The 21,874-nt window shown below is 33.9% G+C and overlaps 3 protein-coding genes across 8 annotated transcripts; 1 reads left to right on the top strand and 2 right to left on the bottom strand.

Moving 5' to 3' along the window:
* Nucleotides 1-3,623: 3,623 nt before the first annotated feature.
* LOC123901272 lies at nt 3,624-9,848 on the bottom strand. Of its 3 annotated transcripts, none has more exons than XM_045951607.1 (10): nt 9,414-9,848; nt 8,712-8,865; nt 7,940-8,114; nt 7,253-7,368; nt 6,573-6,632; nt 6,235-6,385; nt 5,676-5,742; nt 4,793-4,864; nt 4,548-4,613; nt 3,624-3,830 (listed from the first exon to the last, which is right to left on the bottom strand). In XM_045951607.1, the coding sequence occupies exons 1-10, from the start codon at nt 9,651-9,653 to the stop codon at nt 3,687-3,689; spliced, it is 1,245 nt and encodes a 414-aa protein (XP_045807563.1). In that variant the 5' UTR covers nt 9,654-9,848; the 3' UTR covers nt 3,624-3,686. The 3 variants fall into 3 exon arrangements, with proteins under 3 accessions (XP_045807563.1, XP_045807565.1, XP_045807564.1); XM_045951609.1 differs by lacking the exon at nt 9,414-9,848 and adding an exon at nt 9,124-9,388 and having other exon boundaries at nt 7,940-8,109; XM_045951608.1 differs by lacking the exon at nt 9,414-9,848 and adding an exon at nt 9,124-9,387.
* Nucleotides 9,849-10,579: 731 nt separating this feature from the next.
* LOC123901268 (probable plastidic glucose transporter 1) lies at nt 10,580-16,038 on the bottom strand. Of its 2 annotated transcripts, XM_045951599.1 has the most exons (11): nt 15,399-16,037; nt 14,341-14,541; nt 13,383-13,482; nt 13,048-13,160; nt 12,460-12,553; nt 12,234-12,390; nt 11,814-11,960; nt 11,651-11,724; nt 11,427-11,515; nt 11,212-11,326; nt 10,580-11,097 (listed from the first exon to the last, which is right to left on the bottom strand). In XM_045951599.1, exons 1-11 carry the CDS (start codon nt 15,701-15,703, stop codon nt 10,915-10,917), a joined length of 1,578 nt encoding a protein of 525 aa, XP_045807555.1. In that variant the 5' UTR covers nt 15,704-16,037; the 3' UTR covers nt 10,580-10,914. The 2 variants fall into 2 exon arrangements, with proteins under 2 accessions (XP_045807555.1, XP_045807556.1); XM_045951600.1 differs by lacking the exon at nt 10,580-11,097 and having other exon boundaries at nt 11,427-11,582; nt 15,399-16,038.
* A 13-nt stretch (nt 16,039-16,051) lies between these two features.
* Nucleotides 16,052-19,360, top strand: LOC123901269 (pentatricopeptide repeat-containing protein At1g74630-like). 3 transcript variants are annotated; one of them, XM_045951604.1, is made up of 2 exons: nt 16,052-18,451; nt 18,847-19,360. In XM_045951604.1, exon 1 carries the CDS (start codon nt 16,640-16,642, stop codon nt 18,101-18,103), a length of 1,464 nt encoding a protein of 487 aa, XP_045807560.1. In that variant the 5' UTR covers nt 16,052-16,639; the 3' UTR covers nt 18,104-18,451; nt 18,847-19,360. The 3 variants fall into 3 exon arrangements, with proteins under 3 accessions (XP_045807560.1, XP_045807559.1, XP_045807558.1); XM_045951603.1 differs by having other exon boundaries at nt 18,802-19,360; XM_045951602.1 differs by having other exon boundaries at nt 18,797-19,360.
* Nucleotides 19,361-21,874: the final 2,514 nt, after the last annotated feature.

The raw sequence follows: 21,874 nt of genomic DNA, 5'->3' as shown, positions 1-21,874 counted from the left end.
GTTTCTGGAGAACTTGAAAAAAATTTAGTTTTGATCATGAGGGACTTTTTGGAGTCGAAACACCATCGTCACTTAAATCTTATTTAAAACCCTAAATTGCGATCTTGCCAGTGACATATCGATTTTTTGGTAGATGAAACCACAATGTAACTGCGATTAGGCTACATCGGTTGCATTTGATCGCAAATCTATGCAATTCTGTGTAATATCAGATATCGCATTCGGTCACAATTTTCTACAATATCAAAGACCGCTATGCACCCTCGTCTCTTAAAACCCTATTTAAAACATACTTAATTGCAATTATAATCACAACCGCTATTTAAAACTTACATAACCATCATATCACTTTACTAATCAAAGAAAAGCCAAATCTTTAAACAAAAAATGGCACGCTCTAGCAACAAGAATGAGTTTATAAAGATAACCTGATCATAAGGAAACTATTAGCACATTGAAAATGACATGCACACATAACAAATATCGAAAGGTTTTACCACAAAAAAAAAAGAAACACAAAAATCAAAGAGGGTTGTTTGTTTAAGAGTAAAACGAGAAGTAATAATAATTTAATGAACAAAAACAAAACCCTATAACTGTGGAAAGGAGAGGGTAAAACCGGTACAGCAGAAAAAAAAAAAAAAGTAATGAGAAGGTGGGTATCAAAAATGCTCTCCCACCAAGGTAGTGGATTGTTTTTTTTTTCAAGTAGTCTAGTGGCTAGAAAATCTATCTTAAATGTGAATAAGTGAAGTGTCCCGGGTTCGAAACCAGACTCCTGCACATGTAGTGCGATTTACCTACCAATTGAGCTAAGCTCACGGGGACATTTAAGTGTTATTTTAGCATAAAGTTCTTCCATCGAAGTAGTGAATTCTTTTACCAATCGTTAGGTGGTTCAACGGTGATTGACGTTGAACTTGGTAGGGAGGACTACGGTTCGATCCCCCGCAACTGCGATCGGGAGTGGACTGGAACCACTTGATGCCAGAACTGACCCCCGAACCAGATTAAACTAGAGGTGAAAAACTAAAAAAAAGTAATGAATTGTTTTATTCTTTTTTAAATTCCAACCTCATTAGCACATACACTCTTCAGTATAAAAAAAATATATAAGATTTTTTTTATCAATAATCATTTTATAGTCATCTTATTTTTATTTTTGTTGACAATATAGTCATCTTATTTTATTATCCCAAAAATCTTACATCCATCGAATGAGATAGCTACTCATTCATTAGTCATATGAGTTAATTAGTTTACTCAAGAGTAAAAATATCTTAACAATCTGTACCAAAAAAATCTTAACAATTTTAATTTTTATCCATATTTATATTTCTAATTTCCCAATAATTTGAAAATTTGAAAATTTCCTTCTGTAATATTTTCACAAAGTTTGACTCTATAATTCATATAATAATTATTTTAGTAATCCTCAACCATTAATTAATTTTAAATTGACCAATTTTAATTTCAATTTAATTTTCAGGCAATAAAACAATCTCAACCTTTTATTTTAATCATACGGCTCAAAGCTATAACAGCATAGCAGAAAATCATGTTCCCTTATCTCACCTTTTTTCACGCTCCTACTAGCTACTCTACTCCCTCCACTACATATAATTAAAACACAATTGAACCAAATTTCATTTTTCATTTCACTGACCCATTAATAGTTTTATTTAAGAGAGACAAAAAATATTAAAAAGAAATCAAGAGAGAGAAATAGAAACAAAATACGAAGGAGAGAGATGGGGACAATAAATTAAAAGAGAGGATCGATTCTCGACAAATTCAATTACATGTTGAATTTGACATGTCATTTGTAAAACTAAAACTAAAAAAAATGTTCAATTTGGTGATAATCTCTCTTACTCGAAATACAATACAAAAAAACAAGACTACTCTAGTAATAATTGTCAAATATTTCTCTAAACACATGTAGGGTCCGTTTGAATTGTCTTGTTTTTTAGCTTATGCGAAATTTGATCTAAACACAAATGAAGAAGAAGAAGAAGAAGAAGAAGAAGAAGAAGAAGAAGAAGAAGAAGAAGAAGAAGAAGAAGAAGAAGAAGAAGAACCGGTTCTTCAATTGCAAACACGCCGCTGCTTACCCGATTGAAATCATCAACCTCCACCATGTGGCACTTAGATAGATCTATGATAATGTAAAATAATTTTATTTATGTTTTTGTATTATCTTAATTATTAGTAATTTAAAAATTTTGCAATATTAATTATATATTTTATATATAATTCTACTATATTTTTTTATTTATGTTTTGGATTATCTTAATTATATAATTCTACTATATTTTTTTTATGATTTTATATATTTATTATTTTTAAAATAATCATTTTATAATTATTTTAAAAAAAAAGAATAAAATAAAAATAACTTAATAAAAAAAAAGAATTTCACAGAATTCCGTGCACGCTGCACAGAATTCCGTGCCTAACATTGTTTATGTGCAATTTTTTTTCTAATTGCCCCCGACACATACAAAAAACTCCAAACTACCCTAACCTTTAAATAAATTTTCAAAATACCCTACTTGTGGGACCTGTTGTGATCACTAGATTCGGAATGACGCGTCCATCAATGGAAAGTGTCATTGTGGATGCCGCGTTAAAACATGCAATGTTTTTTTTTGTTTATTTATTTTAATAGGCAACACTTTTTAATATTGCCTTAAGCCTTAAAAGTGTTCTCTTAAGTTTATTTTACAATTTTTTGTTCTTAGTTACGATAGGCAAGTGTTCTCTTCACGGACGGCTCACACCCATGTACGGGAGTGTACAGTGGTATCGTAATCAAAATTTTGAACCCCGTAATAATTATTATATATTTATCACCTTTTCTCTTTTTGATGTTATATTTGATGATAATTATTTTTTTATGTGTTGTTTATGTTATTTACAATTTACATAGAAAATGATTTTTTTTTTTGTTTTTTTTTATTAGGGGTTACTTTTAATATTCGAGTAGAACCTCCAAATAGTCGGGGACGACCTTTGTTCTCTTTGCTTTGTTTCACAATTTTGTTTACTTCGATTTTTTGACAAAGATTGACAACTCTTAATGAATACCACGACAAATCTTAAATTGGTTATTCGTATTTCTATTTATAATAAAATCGGTTTTTCAGAGTATTCATTAAGATATAGCAAAAAACTATTTTTATTCTTAATAATATTATTAAGATTTGTCACAGTATCTTAAAATTTGAAAATAATTTTATTATTAATATTATTAAAATTTGAAGATAATTTTATTCTTATTAATATTATTATCCCATGTGTGGTTTGCATGCTCTGTTAATCATATCAGTTGGATTATCTATGTTTTTGTTGCTGAATGTTTCTGATTTTGGTTTTTGTTACATTAATTTAGGCTTTTAGCAATGTGAGTGAGATTGATAAACAAACTAATGTAGTATTATACTATTATTATTCGTATTATTATTTAGGATGTGAAGAGTGATATACATTATTTTGTTGCTGAAGGAGCTATGTTACAAGTTGAATCGATTGAAGGAGCTGATTTGGATCTTAAACCTAGTGAAATGGCTTTTCAGTTAAAAAGCCAACAAGGACATTAAACTTGATTTTGACAAATTAAGTATAACAAATGAATCACATCATATTAGATGCAAACCCAACAACACAAATACATGAGTTAAATCTCAATTCATATCATCCATCTCCTTGTCAGGTCCTATGTACATGGTACAAGATACAGATATAACAATAAGTAAAATCCCAATGAGGTGATCAAAAGCTGGAGTCAGAAATGCCAAAGCAAGGCTCCAAAACTGGGTTAGTGCTGCCTGAAACACAGAAATGTTGGTTCATATCAGTCCCCAGGATTACTATTCATATTATCAAGAATGTGAAGACATTAAACATATCTAGTAGACTATGATCAAGGGAAAGTACTGGATGCTCAAAATTAGTTCCAACATATTTATCTAGAAAGAGACTAAATGGAAAAAGCACTGCAACATACAAAATAGACAATTATGCAGAAACAGAGAGCACTCCAACATGTATTTGAGATCCTAACTAGTTCGAGCAAGTGTTGGGTGCTCTTAGGAGATTATAAATCAAGGTCTATATTCATAGTGACTACAAAAAGCTCACAACAGAGTGTTGCAGTTCTTACAATATCTTCCTACAAGCTCATTTCTGGCAAATTCTTAATCCAACACAACAGAGTGTTGCAGTTCTTACAATATCTTCCTACAAGCTCATTTCTGGCAAATTCTTAATCCAACAATTCTTGATTATTTATATAGTGCGTGCTTTTATGTTATATTTCGAATTCCAAAAATGCTACACAAGATCACAGTCAAGATTGGTAACAGAAAGCCAGGAAACTAAGTGATATGAAGATGACAATAGTACATGCTATACGCTAGTGACAAAATGCAAACTTCGTTGTTCATTTCCAAACTGGTTAGAATCTAACATACATTGAAACTAAGTTGTAAAAATTAAAATGATAAACAAAATGAGAACATGAAACAGCTGAACAGTGAGGATACCTCCATGTACTGGATGTTGATAACTTTACCCATCCTCTCAAGTTGTAGTCCCCGTGCTAACAATACCTGTAAAAGATTAATGTTTAATACTAATATAATAAAGTATGTTTCAACTGCATAGAAAAGCAATGAAGATAAGCTAGAATATATAGATAAAAATTATAACTATATAAATTAAATGTCCATACTACGACTCTCAAATTTATGAAAATATGCAAGCTATCATAATCAGTGTAGGGTCGCACCTCAGCAAAGAAGGCCAGAATACCAAGTACAACCATAAGTATAATTGACTGAACTCTCGGTAGCACAAAATCCTGTACAAATAAGACAAAGTATGTTTACACGTACTTTTCATTTTCATAGATATGACATGCACTGATCCTTAATAGCATTTGTAAAAGATATAAAATGCTAATAAAAATTACTTAGACAAGCAACATCTGATATCTTACTGGTGCATGCCTTGCAATAAAAGGTTATTTATAAAGTTATTAACGAAGTAAAGCCTTTTTCCATTATGCTTAGAGATGAACTCACTGAAGAAGTAAAATTTGATAAAATAAGCAGCAGTTTTTAAGGTATCAAAGGGATGTTTGACTATAGTAGGTGAGGTTGTAAGTAGAGTACGAAAGAGGTGATTGATTTAGATTATGCCTTCAAATTGGAAAGCGTGGGTTTTAATTTGGGAATTAAATTTTTAGGTTTGGACGGGTATATTCCTCCTATCCCAGTTTATTTCCTGTTGGTTAAAATACTTTCTTTTAGATATTAATTTGTCTAGTAAAATTACCCCTTTTCACAACTTTAGGATCTTACGTACTTATTATTGAAAAAGAGTATCTGTACAACAAAAATTAGGCTAGTTGTAGAAATGACATAATGAAAGGTTGTTTTAGTAATTTTTTGTACAATATTTAAAAAGTAAAAACAAAGTTAGGAAAACGAGGCATCTTTAAATTTATGAAAAAAGCGAAAACAATATTTTCTAAACCCCAAGAAACTCTAATACTTTTGCATTTCATTCATATATAGACTGTTATATGCATAAATCATCATTAATATTAATTTCATAAAGCACCAACCACTCATTGAAAAAGAAATTCAACATTCCAAGTATAAAATTACCTCGAAGATATATGTACATATTCCCATAGCAGGACTAGCCAGTATGCCAAATGAAAAGACAGTCAATCTGCAACAGAACAGAAATTCGTAGAACTAAGTTAAAGATAAATTTACAGCTCTAAAATACACTGGCAAAACAATTTGTGAATTATTTATCTTCTGTCACATGCCTGCTCTAAGAAGTTCTACGAATATTTGAGTCTCTAGTTACAGCAATTTTTTTTTTTATAAGCAAAAATTATTGTGCAATGACTAGCACTACACATTTCTATGCAATAAAAAGGAAAGCTCAGAATTATGTGCCGACATCCCAGTTACTTTGATATAAGCACCATAATATTACAGATAGACTGATTGCAACAGGAACAAATTCTAAAACAAAAAGAGGGAAACTATTTTGTAGACCAACATATTCTCTTTCTAAGTTCTAAAACTAAGTATAAACAAAATAGAAATAAACAGAGAATAAGAAAACCAAAGTATAAGCCGGCGTATAATATTTATGGGTTTGATCAATGGAGCACCTCAGAACAAAGTAAAAACAACTGTATAATCTTACAGTGGCTGGTCCGATGCTTTAGCTCCAGCCTTAATAAGGCAGTAACTGGTTCCACCAATTATTGATGAAAATATGCCCACTAGGATTGCAAATATATGATGACTTGGCTTAGCATTTGCATTGTTTGCTTCCTCAACTTTGGCTAACTGTCCTGGAAAGTCCACATTCGGAAATTAGGAAAGGTAGTTAAAAAGTATATCAACCATTCTTCCTAAACCATTCGGAAATCATTCAGATGCAAAAATATAACACAAGACTGCCTACAAAGGGATCAAACAACCAATAATTTATACAAAAGATATTGCACTTACAAGAATGTGAGTTGGAAACTACTATACCTTGCGTGGCCAGCATTTCTCGGAAGAAAAAGAGCACGCCAAAGAAACTACAAGCAAGAGCTGAAAAATACACAGCATTAACAAAATAATCAGTACCTGCAAATTGTAATTGATAATGAATAAACATTTTTATAATTATCAAATTATTTCTTCTTGTACATAAAATATGAAATATAAACATTTTTAACTTTCAAGAATTTTAAGTTTAGTTGTTTCATGTTTGGGTTGTATATCTTTTTCCTAGTTGGGTTAGGATTCTATAGTTCCTAATGTATGTTAGCATTGCTTTAATTTTAAGCTCCACTTTCTTGTCCGGGTGGTTTGAGGTTTACTTGAGTTACCTACACAAAGTTTAGTATGCCAGTAGAGTTCAGTTATCAATGAAACAACTCATAATTTTTTTTAAGGTGTTACGAGTTTCCAGTATAAACATAAAGATGGCTTAAAATAAAAGATCTTATGTGGTAGTTACAATTGACAGATTATAGTTAACATCTCACAAACTATTACTTTGGCTTTCTAGACATGATAAAACTTCGTAAAAAAGTTTAAGCAAAAGAAAAAAAAGATATATGGACAGGTAAATGTAATTAAGCATAAAACAGGGTTAAAGTTTTCACTTCATTCAATCATAATTTTATAATAGCTAATAGTTTATGAACATAACTACTAAATCTTACTTGCAATATCTGCAATTTTCAATTTCTCACGCAAAAAGAATCGTGCCATTATTGATGCCATAACTGGAGTTGTTGAATTCAACACAATAGCCTGAACAAGAGGCAACTTCTGAAAGCTGAAAAAGAACAAATTTCTTTTATAACAATAGTTGGTATTAATTGAGAACACAAGATTGCAAAGGATGAATAAGTTGCACATAAGCTCAGTTTACTAAAGCAAATTGTTGATTATGTCAAATCACAAAGCAAGGTTTCAACTTAATATGAAGAATACTTTAATTTGTATGTAATATGTATGTAAAAGAAATATTGTCAACATGTAGTTAGTTCCATATTGAAAATGAAGTAAAATATTAAATCAATTTTTTTACAAACTTCATCGTTACAAAAAATGCAATGTAAATCCCACTTCTAAAACCTTCATTCCTAATATTATACTAGAAAGTAGGAATTAGTGCAGTTACTGTTCAAACCAGAAAGCTTTGTAAAATATGCCCTGCGGAAAAAACTATCAACATTAATAAAGGACAATGTTATCCAGTAATATCCTAAAACTATGATATTTTACAAACATACAAAGATAAACAGTGAAGGGAAAAGCTCCACGAGAGAAAATACAATTCCAATAGGACAAATTAAGTGCTGAAAAGATTGGATATTGAAACAAAAAACTTAAAGACTACTTACCAATATACAAAACTAGACATTGATATACAGCCTGCAATGGCCCTTAAAAGTAAAATGATTCTAACATTGGATGTTCCAAACAGTGGTTGTTCGCTCCTTCTCAACCAAAAATATGACAGTATCAAGACAATTGTACATCTTGTAAAAGCAGTCTCAAACAAAGGAATTGCCTGAACTGCCATGTCAAAAATGTTATTGCAAAATTAAAATGAGAAACAAATAAAAAAGATAATTGTAGATCTTTAACTTTTTTCTAAAATTTAACTGAACATCTAGTATACTTAATGCACAACGAAATAGAGAGTAATTTCCCTAAAATGAATCCGAAGTAGCTAATTCGACATTCAAAGACCACTGTATGATTACAAAATTTAGCTAAAAACAAAATTAGATGGTTACAATACAATATTTGACAAATTAAACCATTGAGCTGAGGGGCTTGAGTAGTTTAAGAGAGGTCTTAAGCCAAATAATTTATGTCCCTAGGAAGTAAGACCAATATTTGACAAGTAAGAAATATCAGACTAACTTCAATCTCAATGGAACAAACATTGAAATAAATTCTGAACTCTCTCCTTTCCCTACCCTAAAAGTAAAAGATAAATATAAAAGTCGAGCATCAAAGCAATTCATAACATCTAACTCCAAGTCTCCAACCAGAATTGCTTTCCGACTAAAATGTTATTATTCTTCTCAGTTGTTTCACTTATTCAGTAAATGCATAATGTTGAGCAAAGAAAATGACATGCTAAGCAGAATAACATAACATTACCAGAAAAAATATCGGAAAGAACTCCCATAAGAAAGTAAATGAGGGATGATAAGGCCATGCAAAGTAAACCAGAGTATCTGGACCCATTCCATATCCACAATATAATCTGAGTAAAAGGAGATGTCTCAGACTCGAGTAATCTTGTTACTTCATCCTGCAGCAGAATACATGAAAAAATTCCATCACATTTTGTTCATGTTTTCCTCATCTATTGTGCTTTTACAGTTGAATTACTAAATTAAGCTTATTTTGAGTTTTACGAAACCACTCGTTCACAGCGTAGCACTTACATTTTAGATTAAAGGTGTGTTTAGTGTCTGACGTCGTCACGACACTGGCACATGTAATTACATTCAATTAATTAATTTTCTCAAATTATCAGCGTTGAGGTGTCAGTGTTAAGTATTATTACCATCACTAGCACATGTAATTACATTCAATTCTTCATTTTCTCAAATTATTATCAGTGTCGAGGTGTCAGTGTTGAGTATCATGTCCGTCCGGTGTCTGTGTCGGTGCTTATCTACATGAAAACATATCAATAATTGAAACTTATGATATCTGCACGTTCAAAATTCAAATAATATTAAACATTTCACAGTATATAAGATGTTGCCGCATATAAATAGTTAATTAAGTGTGAAACTAGCAAAAGAAAAACAAGAACGATCTTTGATTGCAACGAAAGAAAATGAAAAATACTCTAGGCTTTCTTCGAGGATAAGAAGCGGTGAAGATGTTGATCTTTGGTCTATCAGTGCGGGAGAGGAGAGGGGCAATTTGGTCTTTAGCATTATCACGAGACTCGTCGGAAGAAGATTGTGGTTGTGGTGGTGGTGGTTGTGGTTGTGGTTGTGATGCGTCGCGGACAATGAGCTCGACGACGTGATCTGAAGCAGGTTTGGATTCAGAAGATGCGGTGGTGGATTTAGGAGCATGCATTTCATTCAGATTTGGGGAAAAGTCGTAACGGAATGAAACGACGACGTCGAATGAAAGGAAGCTGAAAGTGGGAATGAAACGGTCAGAGAGAGAGAAAGGTGGGAAGGAGGAAGGAAGGAAGGAAAAGGACTGACTGAGACACAGGACCCAACTAATTAGCCACCCTTGTCTTTTTTCTTACTTTTTTTCAACTCCACATTGAAAATCAAAATTAGTTTTTAATTTTTATTTTTTAATCTTTAAAATATTTCGTTGGTGTTTAAAATAAGACATATGATGACAATATTAAATTCTTTCACTTTGTCTATAGGATAATAATTGTTTTATCCTTGTACCAAAAACAAAATAGAAAAAATAGTTTTATCTTGAGATAAATTAGTTAAGTTAACTTTATAATTAGAAAGTTAGAGCTAATATTAGTATCTTGAATTGAATCACATGAAGTTTTAGTTAACTTAATTTCGTTTATTAATCAGATTTTTTTATAGATCTCGATTTTTCAAAATCAATGCAAATAAAAGATTAAAGAAAGAAGTCATAATGCTTAATCTTTAAAAAATAGACCGAATATGTACCCAAAAAAAAAAATGAGACCGAAAGACCAATTTGCTAAATGGTTTTTTTTGACTAAATTTTGCTAAATGGTTGAACCTTATATGAATTGTATGTTAATCAAATCAGATTGAACTATATAATTAGTCCAAACTTTTTTCTTTTACTTTCTTTTAATATTATTTTGTTTGATTTTTTGTTAACAATCTTGTTATTGTAAACTATGGTTGAAGTATCGAACCACTTCAACTAACTGAACTATGATTGTAAGGTCTCGCTCGATTCAATCTTTGATCATATTTTTAAAACATTAATATGATTAAATTAAATCTTAATATTTTTTTTTGAAACATTATTTCTAACATAAACGGCCATTCAAAAAAACATTCTAACATAAATCAACAATAGTAGTAGTTTTTACACAAAATAAAAATACTAGACATAATTTACATATGGTAGGGACATTATTCAAGAATCAAAATCACATTATACATTGAATAGAAGAAACGGTAAAGGTTGCAGAGATGCAGATTCATGCTGTTTTTTTAGCTTATTGCATTGCTCAGGATCCCAACCTGAAAGGAGTCTCCTTTACCCTGATCTTTTGATTGGTTATGCTCTTATTGATGCTTAACTAACCATAAAATTAACAAATCTGTTCTATATGCAATACATGAACTGGAATATCGTAATAATATTCAACAGTGGCTCAAGCTTTCGGATTTAAGGATCGTTCAACCTCTTCTAGAGAGCGACCCTTGGTTTCTACCAAGAAGTAGCGGGCAAATGCTGCGGCTAACAGGGAAACAGATCCAAAGCTAGCATATACTGGTGCAACTCCAAATTTCTCGACCAACTCAAGGAAGAACAATCCCACCACAAAGTTGCAAACCTAAAAGGCTAAAATTATTAGACTGAAAAATTCAATCACAAGTAACATGCAAAGTAACACATAAAAAGAGCTTTTCATATGAGGAAAATTCACTGAAGATGTTTTAATACACACCCAATGGGTAGAGAAACTGAACCCCATGATCTTCCCTCGTGTCCTTGTGCTGCTAAGCTCTGGTACAATTATGCCAGTTACAGGGCCAGCACCAATTGCAAAAGAGAATATATACCTATAACATTGTATAAAGGGAAATTGACGTCACCTAAGTTTACTTGCGGAAGAAAAAGCACTTGCTCTTGCAGAAGCCTTGATAACAAGTAAATGCTTACATGATAGTTCCTAATATTGATAAGTTGTTGCTGAGTTGCTCATCCAATGGAAAGGTGACGGCATAGACCACAAGAAACATTGAAATTGCCTTCAAAGAAGCAGAAATGAAAATCATGGATTGCCCAGGAATAAGATCTAAATGAATTCAGTGTACCCTGCACATGCATGACACTATTGTTTAAATATACCGAGAAGAAGTTATGGACATCTTGTACACACTCACCATTCCTAAGTAGCTTCCTATAATTAGTTTCTGCCTCCCTTCCCTATCGATTAAGTGTAAAGCACAAAGCGCACCTGAAGAAAAGAATCAGTTCACAGCAATCAGGATCTGAGTCCAAGAAGAAGTTTATATTGAGATGAAGAATTCAGTGCATACTGCAAACCTGCAAAGTTTGTAAGCCCAACAAACAAGCTGGCTAAAGCACTGCTTTGAACTCCAACATTTTGAAAGGTCAATGATGAAAAATAAAGAACTCCATTTATGCCTGCGAACTGCTGAAATACGAAAAGCGCGCCTCCAATGAAGGCAACTGCAAACATAGAAGAAAACCCATTATGAATTTTTTCTTCAAGTGGCATGTAGGTAATGATTATGGACATGTGCTTGTTTAAGAAAAATAAAAGATATATTTTATGTCGTTAAATTCAATCCTAAGTCCTAACTCCAGCAGAAACCGTCACTTTGATGTTCTAATACTTCTGCTGACCTAAACTTTCAACCTATTATGAAGATAGGGAAATGAATAATTTTCCACGTACAGAATGTCTTTTCAAAGTAATAACCAAAACCACCTTGATACAACCTCTAGAATGTGGCTGCTCCAAGATCTCTGACCATCTGCTGTCCAAGTCACTACCATCATTCTTGCTGACAGATTGAAACTCTTCAATTGCACCCTCGACTTCAGATGCTCCCCAAAGCTCCCGTACTACTTTTTTAGCATCATTTATTCTCCCAGACTGAGCAGAAATATCAAAGTTTCAGAAACAGTGGGAAAATGGACAAATAAGAAAACAACAAAGTGCTACCTTGCAAAGCCAGCGTGGGCTATCAACAGCAAATTGCATACCCAGACCAACAATAAAACTAGGGACGCTTGCAATATACAACATCGTCCTCCACCTGAAATATATGTGTTGGTGTCAGTTAGCCATTATTTGGAATAATTTTATGTTTTTAAAGAATATAGAGTACAAATGATGGAAAAATCATAACAAATAGAGATCCAAAAATAATCCCATATGAATCCGTGTCATTCCCTATCACTCCAACCCCTATGTTCCTTCCCTAAACCACCAAGCCACCTTATCACTCCTAAGATATGTTTCAAGTAATTACATGTTAACCAAAACGTTGTAGGCAGATCACGACCAAAATAGAAGATGAAAAATACACACACATATTACATCAGCAGACAATTTAGGCAGAGAATCTCCGGAAACCTATAAAAGTCGCTTGTCAAATAAACCTGTCATCCTTGTTTATCATTCAACGTATTTTATATTCCCAGTAAAACTATTTATTTACCTCAATATACCATACAAACACAAGTGAAAATCTTTGGATTAAATGCTAATTCCATGAGTCTACGAGAAAGAAAATACAAAGAAACTTACCAATGTGGATCTGTCTCAGAAGGAATTCCAAGAGATAGTGACGCAATAATACCGAGACAAGTACCAATTTGACATAAGGACCCTAGGGCACCCCTATATTTTGTTGGAGCAACCTACATCACATATGGCAGTGAATAGACGTGAGAGAAAAAGACTTTTTGTTGTCCTAAAGTTTCTTCCCTCTCTTAACATGAGAGGGCACCCCATAAATAACAGCCATTTATGGAAAATATTACATGGATTTGGCCTCTTAGAAATCAGACATGTAAACCTATAATAATTGGAGAACAGAAATAAGAATTAACTAAAAAGTTAACATTGATATCAATAAGTACCTCAGATATATATATCGGAACAAGAACAACATTCACACCTATACCAAGACCAACAAGAAATCTTCCCCAAAGTATCTCATCCAAGGAGTGGGCATTTGCACTGTCAGAAATTGGAAGAGATATGATAATGATATCCTTTAACAAATCAACTATAATCTTAACAAAAGTGTATGCAGTCTTTGAGCAATACAAACACTATCGATCAACCAGAATGTAAAGCCAATCATGTTATAATCATAAATCATGTATGCATAACAGTAAGATAATTCAGAACAAAAGGATAAATAGCGTATAACAATACAACAGTAGAAACATTATGCAAAAAGATGATTATTGAAGAGATTTAGAAATGCTGTAAAAGCTGCTCAAATTGTCCTTGTAAAGCTTGAACTACCTTTAGAAGATTGTACAAAATTAAATTGGAGAGGAAATTAACAAAGTTAAAACACTGAAGATTAGAAATTTTAGAATTTTTATGATGCTGAATATTCTATAAAATTAGCAAGGTTGTCGAGTTTACATGTTTGAATCTGATCAACTATCTCAATAACACATTTATACTAGTAGGAAACCAGAAGGTCTCACATCAGTGTAGTATGTGTTACTATTAGTTTATTTTGTGATAAAAAGCAGTATAAAAGGTTTCGTGAGCTCCACGAAAAAAGTTATTACTTCAAAAAAGTGCTCCCTAATCATGCCTGACAGCATCAAGTAAGACTTCTAGTAAGAACTTTGAACTTGTTATTCTAAAGAGATGGACCATCACCACGTATAAATATTATATACAATGGATAGATCAAATTATGCAAATGAATCAGTTATGAAAATCATATTATGTAAAGTTTTTGCTTCAGTTACGACGGTTCATTTTAATAATTTTCACAAGAAAGCTAGACAATCTCAAGATCCTCAAGAAAACGGGACAAAACCTACAAATTTCATTAACCATGTATGCTACCTTATTATCGCCCCAAGAATCAAGGGTATTGTATCAATCTGAAATGTGAGTCGACAACCAAGTTTGTCTACCAAAGAACCGGTGCTTAGGCTCCCAATAAATGCGCCAGCAATAAATATACTAACAACAAGTCCCTCAATGAATGAGTTTCCCTCAAAACCAAGTTCCCGAGCAATGGAAATAATAGGACCATTCATGACCCTGCAAAATATGCAATCCAGTTTCAAACCGTTCATAAGAAGCTAGAAAATCAAATACCAAATCACCAGGTAGTTTTCATGTTCATTAAGCTGTATCTCAGCCCATCATATCACAGGAAAGAATCCCACGTGATCTTATATTATTATAAGGAATAAGGAAAATGCTAACCCCTAAGGGCACATGTTAAGGAGCTACATATAAGTAATTCTATCTCAAAAGTACAAAAACTGCTCTAATGCAAAATTTCTACTTTTGAATTCTTTAACATGTTCTCTTTCCTTAGTGAAGATGTAGTAGCAAGACCCTTGTTATAATCAACTATAACTGCAAACTTCATTTCAAGCATTGTCAACCATGGCTTGCCACATCAAGAAATAGTTTGATCTGTAATCACAGTCAAACTACTCTTGTAATGCTATGCTCACAAGTATGAAAAGACAATGTAAACAATTACCTTGATCAGATTAAACTGATTTTATTAAAATAAAAATTGAACACTCACCTCAGTCACCTGAACTCATAAGAGTAAAATTCTATTTAGGGCCTGTTTGAATTGTTTTATTTGAGCTTATTTACTAGCATAACCACAGGCGAGACTGTTTAGGAGAACTTATCGAAACAATTTATTGTCATGCAGCTTATGACATGTTACATGTAAATATACCCTTTTCAGCATATTTCCATAAACTCCCAATAATTGCATGCCAAAATAACTTATAACTTGTAGAAAATGCTTTAGTTTTATTTTATGTTTTGTTATAGAAATAGCTTATACATAAGCATTAATTATCCAAACATAACCTTAACCATCATTTCCCTAGAAACAAGCATGGAAATGGAAAGAGAAACTAACTGACCCAATATGATAACCAAAAGTGAAATTAGACATAGAAGCAACCAGAACGTGGGGAAAAGCAGGCAACCACCCAAGGTCAAATCCTCCACCACCATTTTCATCCAATGGATGCTCTGTTACTTCATCTGCAACATTAGGAATCTTTGACTCTGGATTCTGATCCTTGATGGCTGAAACTCTGAGCTTAGGAAGGTGGTAGGAGTAATTGAGAGAGTAAGATTTGGTTTTGATTTTGGGTTTGGAGAAGAAAACGAGTTTGGGGTTAGAGTGAGTGGAGATGATCGCTGAGGACACAATGGAGTTCATCCTTCAAAACTGAAAATACAAAAAACAAGGAGAAAAATCATACTAACAAACAAAGTATTTTAATCAAGCTCTTGCTTAGGGCCGGAAATGAGTCGAGTCAAGTCGAACTCGTCTGAGCTCGACTCGATATGAATTGATTCAGCTCAAAATTCGGATCAAGTTCGATTCGAACTTTTTTTCAGCTGGGAACTTGGATAGGACCATAAATTCTATTATTTTTTTAATTAAAAAAACATCAAAAAACAACGTATCGAAAAATTTAATCATTGAATACGATTTCGATGGGGAGAGATTGTCTCCCGTGGATATCTCACATGAGAATATTCAGTGTTGATATCCACCTTTTTTTTTTGTCATCATTAAACAATTATAAAAAAATAAAATGAAGGGTTTAGATCTAATAGGAGGGAAATGTCACTGGAGACAACCTCCTCCCGTTTTCGATACGTATCGAAAAGTATCAGACACATATCAGTGTTGGATAGTATCTAACATATCAATGCGATAGTTAGACGAACTTGGATTGAGTGTAATTTCCAACTTTATTTCTGACTACCCCTAGCTCCTGGGTGTAGTCCGTACCAATGATAGTATCACTCAGACGGTTTATATTTAAAGATGAAAATTTTTATATTTTTTTGATAAACTATATTAAAATTTGTTTGATTTTAATCGGATAGTTATGATGCACTGCGTCATAACAACTACACTGAATCCTGTATTCCCTTAACTATAATGACAAAAAGGTTTTGTCTCTTCCTGTAAAGTTTCCAATTCAAATTTTCCCGTGTTGCATGCACCTGTCTCTCTCGTTAGGCTACCAAAGGCAACAAATTTTGGGAGCAATTCCACTTTCGACACAAAACTATTCATTCAATCTCTCAAGAACAATAACAATAATACTTTGAAAAGAAAAAGAAACAAACAACGACGATAATGGGAGGAAGTGCCAATGTTGCATCAACACTCGTCTACATGGCAGAGAGGTGCACTTCCATGCGTGACCTCAAGCTCATCCACGCTCACGCCTTCCGCACCTGCCTCCACCACCACACGGTAGTTCTAGGCAAGCTCTTCCGCTTTGCTGCTGTCTCTCCCTTCGGCAACTTATCCTACGCCCACAACATGTTCGACCAAATGCCTCATCCATCCACATTCTTCTACAACATTCTCATCCGTGCCCATTCCTACTCTACCACCCCTTCCCTCTCCACTCTCTTCTTCAACCGCATGAGGCAAAAGGGTGTCGCCCCAGATGAATTTTCCTTCACCTTTTTGCTCAAGTCACGCTCTTTCACCACGCCTTTTGTCCAGGACACACATAGCGCTGTTTTTAAGTTTGGTTTTTGCAGTCACTTGCACGTTCAGAACGCGTTGATACACTTGTATGGCGTAAGGGGACTGGCCATTTTGGCTCGTAGAGTCTTTGAGGATGCCCTTAAAGTGGGTTTGGATGTTGATATTGTGTCATGGTCCGGGTTGCTTGTTGCGCACGTAAGGGCTGGTGAATTGGATGTTGCTAGGAAGATCTTCGATGAAATGCCTGAGAGAGATGTGGTTTCGTGGACCATCATGTTGTCTGGTTATTCACAAGCTAAGCGGCCTCGTGATACGTTGGCATTGTTCCAAGAGATGAGGCTTGTCGGGGTGTGGCCGGATGAGGTTACCATGGTGAGTGTGATTTCGGCTTGTGCGGAGTTAGGTGATGTGCAAATGGGTAGGATGGTGCACCGGTTTGTCAAGGAGAATGGGTTTGGGTGGATGGTTGCACTTTGTAATGCTCTAATTGATATGTATGGGAAGTGTGGATGCTTAGAGGAGGCGTGGCACCTGTTTGATAGCATGAAGCGGAAGAGCTTGGTCACATGGAACGCGATGATGATGGTGTGCGCTAATCACGGCTATGCTGATGATGCATTTAAATTGTTTGAATGGATGATTGGTTCTGGGGTTGTGCCTGATGGGGTGTCAATACTGGCCCTTCTTGTTGCATATGCTCATAAGGGGTTGATTGATGAAGGGATTAGATTGTTTGGGAGCATGGATAGAGACTACGGTGTTGAACCTAGAATCGAGCATTATGGTGCTGTGGTGGATATGTTAGGACGTTCAGGGAGATTACAGGAGGCATATGATCTGCTTACAAGCATGCCAATTCCTAGCAATGATGTTATTTGGGGAGCATTACTTGGAGCCTGCAGGATTCATGGTGATGTTGACATGGGGGAAAGGGTTATAAAGAAGTTGTTGGAGTTAAAACCAGATGAAGGGGGATACTATATTCTCCTCCGTGATATCTATGTTGCCGCAGGCCGGACTGTAGAAGCCAATGAGATGCGGCAAGCCATGTTAGATAGTGGTGCAAGGAAAAATCGTGGTTGTAGTTGGGTGGAAGCATGAAAACTTTTGGTGTGCATACGCAGTAATGATTATGCAAGGCAATGTGGTGCCTCAGTGCAGGTTGTGCACTTATAAAGGTGTCCGCGAGGAAATTTCCACATCTTTGATTTTGCCACTATACTGTTGATACAATGAAGAAAACCACGGAGCAGTTTGGTTGGAAATTTGGAATCATTGTTAGATCACTTTAAATAACTTATACGGTTGGATTTTGTCTAGTTCTCGTCCTCATTGCTAGCGCTGGCTGTTGGGTTGACAATTGACGGGCTCTTCAAAATCACCGGGATTGATCAACCTGTCAGAGAATTTGTTCCATATCAACGGTTGAATTGCCATCTTCCCTCTAAGGTATTTTCCTTCATCTTGAATTGCATTTCTTTGTTTTCTGCATTGGCCGTTTTTTTTTTCAAGCTTAAAATTTGGACTTTGATTCTGCTAGAGTGGAAGTAGCAATAAAATACAAAAATAAGAGTTATAACACGTTATAACTAAATCTACGCACATGATGAATGACACTATTAATTTATTAATGTTCAAATATGAAAACAGGCTAACTTATTAGAAATATTTAATGACCTACCTTCCAATACAATTTGGTCTGATTCTAACTGCTATTGATTTATTTGTATATTTTTTGATGAAAATTTCTGTGGAAATGCAACTTCTGAATAATTCTGCTCTTTGACAACCAAGTTCAGAAGAGTTTATTTCTAAATGACTTTTCTGGACTGCAAAATCTTCAGGTTAGCCAGCTGTACTACATGGACGATTGCTGTTTTATCAGAATCCCGTTTTACGTGATATTTTGATTCTTAGCACTTGCACACTGAAGCCATCTAATATTTTTGTGATGGTTTTGTGCATTCCTTTATATTTGTTATTCACAGGATTTTCTTTAATGATTATTTAATGAAACGGTGCAGACTAGCAAGGCAGTTAATATCGTTATTTTGTTATTAGTATATTCTTTCATGGTGTTTGTTGGACAGATATACTAATGTCAGGTGGGCTAAGCCTTCCCAAAATGCCATTTGTGCATTGGACTCTTGACAAATTTACCTAAAACCTCCTTTGCTGAGCTTGAGTTAATGAAACATTTCTATTAAGAAGAATTCCTTTCTATTTTCTAAGACTAAGAGTTTATTAGTTTGAAAACAAACACTTCTAGATATTGTTGTTGAAAGGTTAAAATTAAAGGGTGAATTTTGCTTAAAACCCAGCACCAAAAAAGGAATCGTACAACATGTTGCCTTTTTCAAGGGAATTCCTTCATACACAACATTCCATTTAGTATTGGAGAAATGATAAAAGGACGGGTTTCCGTTAAAAAGCACTACAAATTTAATTGATTAGATATCGTTATAACCATTAGCCAGTACTTGCATTCTTTTTAGTTTTCAACATTGTAGGATGAACTTTATTCAAATGTTATTGTTTAGTCTACATGTGGTAGTATTATTTGATTATGGCATTTGCAAGTTTTTCTTGCTGAGCTTTTTAAGAACTTTTGGTTGTAGTAGCTACATGATGCTTTCTTTTGCTATGAAGTTTAAAGGTGGGAAAGATTGTGAAAAGTTTAATGTACAAGCAATATATACACATACTATATGTTTATACATATACGCGGACGCGTACACACACACTCACACAAGTTGGTTCCTTCCATCTAAGACTTGGTTGCGATCTGAATCTACAGTTAATTTATTGTCTTTTTCAATTGTGTCATTCTTCTCCCAGTGATTTGAATCTACTATGGAAGCATAGTCATCTCCCTTGTTGATCAATGTTTCATGATTTCCTTTCTCTGCAATGACTCCTTCATCATTGCAATTAAATTTGTACCCTTTATTGTGGATAACCTGTGTGCCACTATAATTGGTCCACCATAACTCCGTCCAGTGCACCCTGGACTACTTTTTCTGATTCAGCATCAAGGGCACTGCTGACTTCATCTAGTAGCACCAATAGTTGCTCTTGCAATTGCCACACGCTGTTTCTGTCCAGCAGATAATCTAGATCCTCGCTCCCCTACAATGGTGTCATAACCTTGCATATATTTTTATTACAATCACAAACATTAGTACTTTTTTTTTTAAGAAGCTAAATTGGCTCATTCAAATTGGCACTAGAGACAAACATTAATACATTATCCAGAGTCTGCAAAAGAGAAGAGTTTGTAAAATGGGACTGTGTTCGTATTTTCACCATTTGTTGTGCTCTTCTTTGAATCTTGCAGCTTCTCTGTCTCTCTTTGGATATTTTAAGGAATTGATCTTGCAGCTTCTCTGTCTCTCTTTGGATATTTTAAGGAATTGATCTTGCAGCTTCTCTGTCTCTATTACTTACTAACTCAATGCTGGTAAATGGAAATCACCTGTAGCAAAAGAATATTGATTCAATATTTCAGCTATATTCATCATTGTGCTCTTCAAGCACAATGTCCAAAATAGAACCATTCAGCCTTTGAATTGGACACAAGAATATTGGAGTTTCATAGAGAACCCATGACCAAAAAGAGGAGGAAGTATAGGTTTAGTTGTACTTCTACATAATGCAAGTGTTTTTTGGATAAACAATTTAATTAAGCGCATATAGCATAAGAACTTATGTACGCGCTCTTTTTATAACAAAAGATAAAATGAAGTTTTATAGTTTTCATACAAGTTATAAATTGTTTTTGTAAGTTATCATGGAGAGCTTAAGAAAATTAGCTGAAATATCTTATGGATACGGCATAAGCTTTTTCCATAACTCTCTCAAACAATCTTACTAGTGTCTATGTTAGTAGATAAATTCAAATAAATCAATCCAAACATGCCCTAAAACCAATAAATGAAATGAGCTTTTACCAAACTAAAGGTAGATGAAGTTATTTCTGTATGCAACACTTGAATGCAACAGTGAGTAAATAGTAGGAACTCATGTAAAACATAATCAATCATATATGACTTATGTGCCTCACTGATTAAAGATTAAATCATCACATAGACCACTTCATTACTTGTGGAGCATGACAGCAAGTGAAACATGAGCTCTTTTGTTGGGAATTTGGTTTGTTCATAAAATCCAATTTATCAGACAAGCTCCATGTAGAATCTAAGGACCAAGTCCAAATCATTTGATTCTTTATGGTTTAAGATTATAATAATTTAATCCATACAATAGTGACATGATAATAAATTATTAAAAATGTCACTATTTTTTCCCCACTATTAAGTTCTAAGTTGTTAATAACCAAAATTATATTTATTTGATGTGATGCGGTTGTCAAAACCGGACCGGACCGGCCGGTCGGACCGGTCCGACCGTGAACCGGCCATATATGCGGTTCGGTTTGGCCTGAAAACCGGACAGTAAACGAACCGGTAAAAAACCGGTCGAACCGGCCATGAACCGGGTCAAACCGGTGAACCGACCAGTGCGGTTTAGCGGTTCCGGATTTTTTATAAAAAAAAAAATGGAAAAAATTCGGGGCGCAAAGAACCGGTCATTGAACCGCTAAACCGGCTCAAAATCTGTCAAAACCAAACTTCTTTTTATAATTTTTTTTACTACTATACTTGCATTGGGAAGCATTCATCTCATTATTAAATGAGAGAAAACTTGACCCCACAAGCATTTGCAAACAACACCTTACCCAATTTATTTATAGTGAAGCTACCTCTCAAATTTTTGTGAAACAAGCAATGTGGGACTAATAGTATAGTGCAAATCAATATCTCCATATTAGAATTTGAAACAAGCAATGTGGGACTAATAGTATAGTGCAAA

This window comes from Trifolium pratense, unplaced genomic scaffold (genome assembly GCF_020283565.1).
Source record: "Trifolium pratense cultivar HEN17-A07 unplaced genomic scaffold, ARS_RC_1.1 scaffold_62, whole genome shotgun sequence".
NCBI classification, from domain to species: Eukaryota; Viridiplantae; Streptophyta; class Magnoliopsida; order Fabales; family Fabaceae; genus Trifolium; species Trifolium pratense.
The sequence above is the reverse complement of the archived record's forward strand: the minus strand, read 5'-3'. Positions and strand labels throughout refer to the sequence as shown.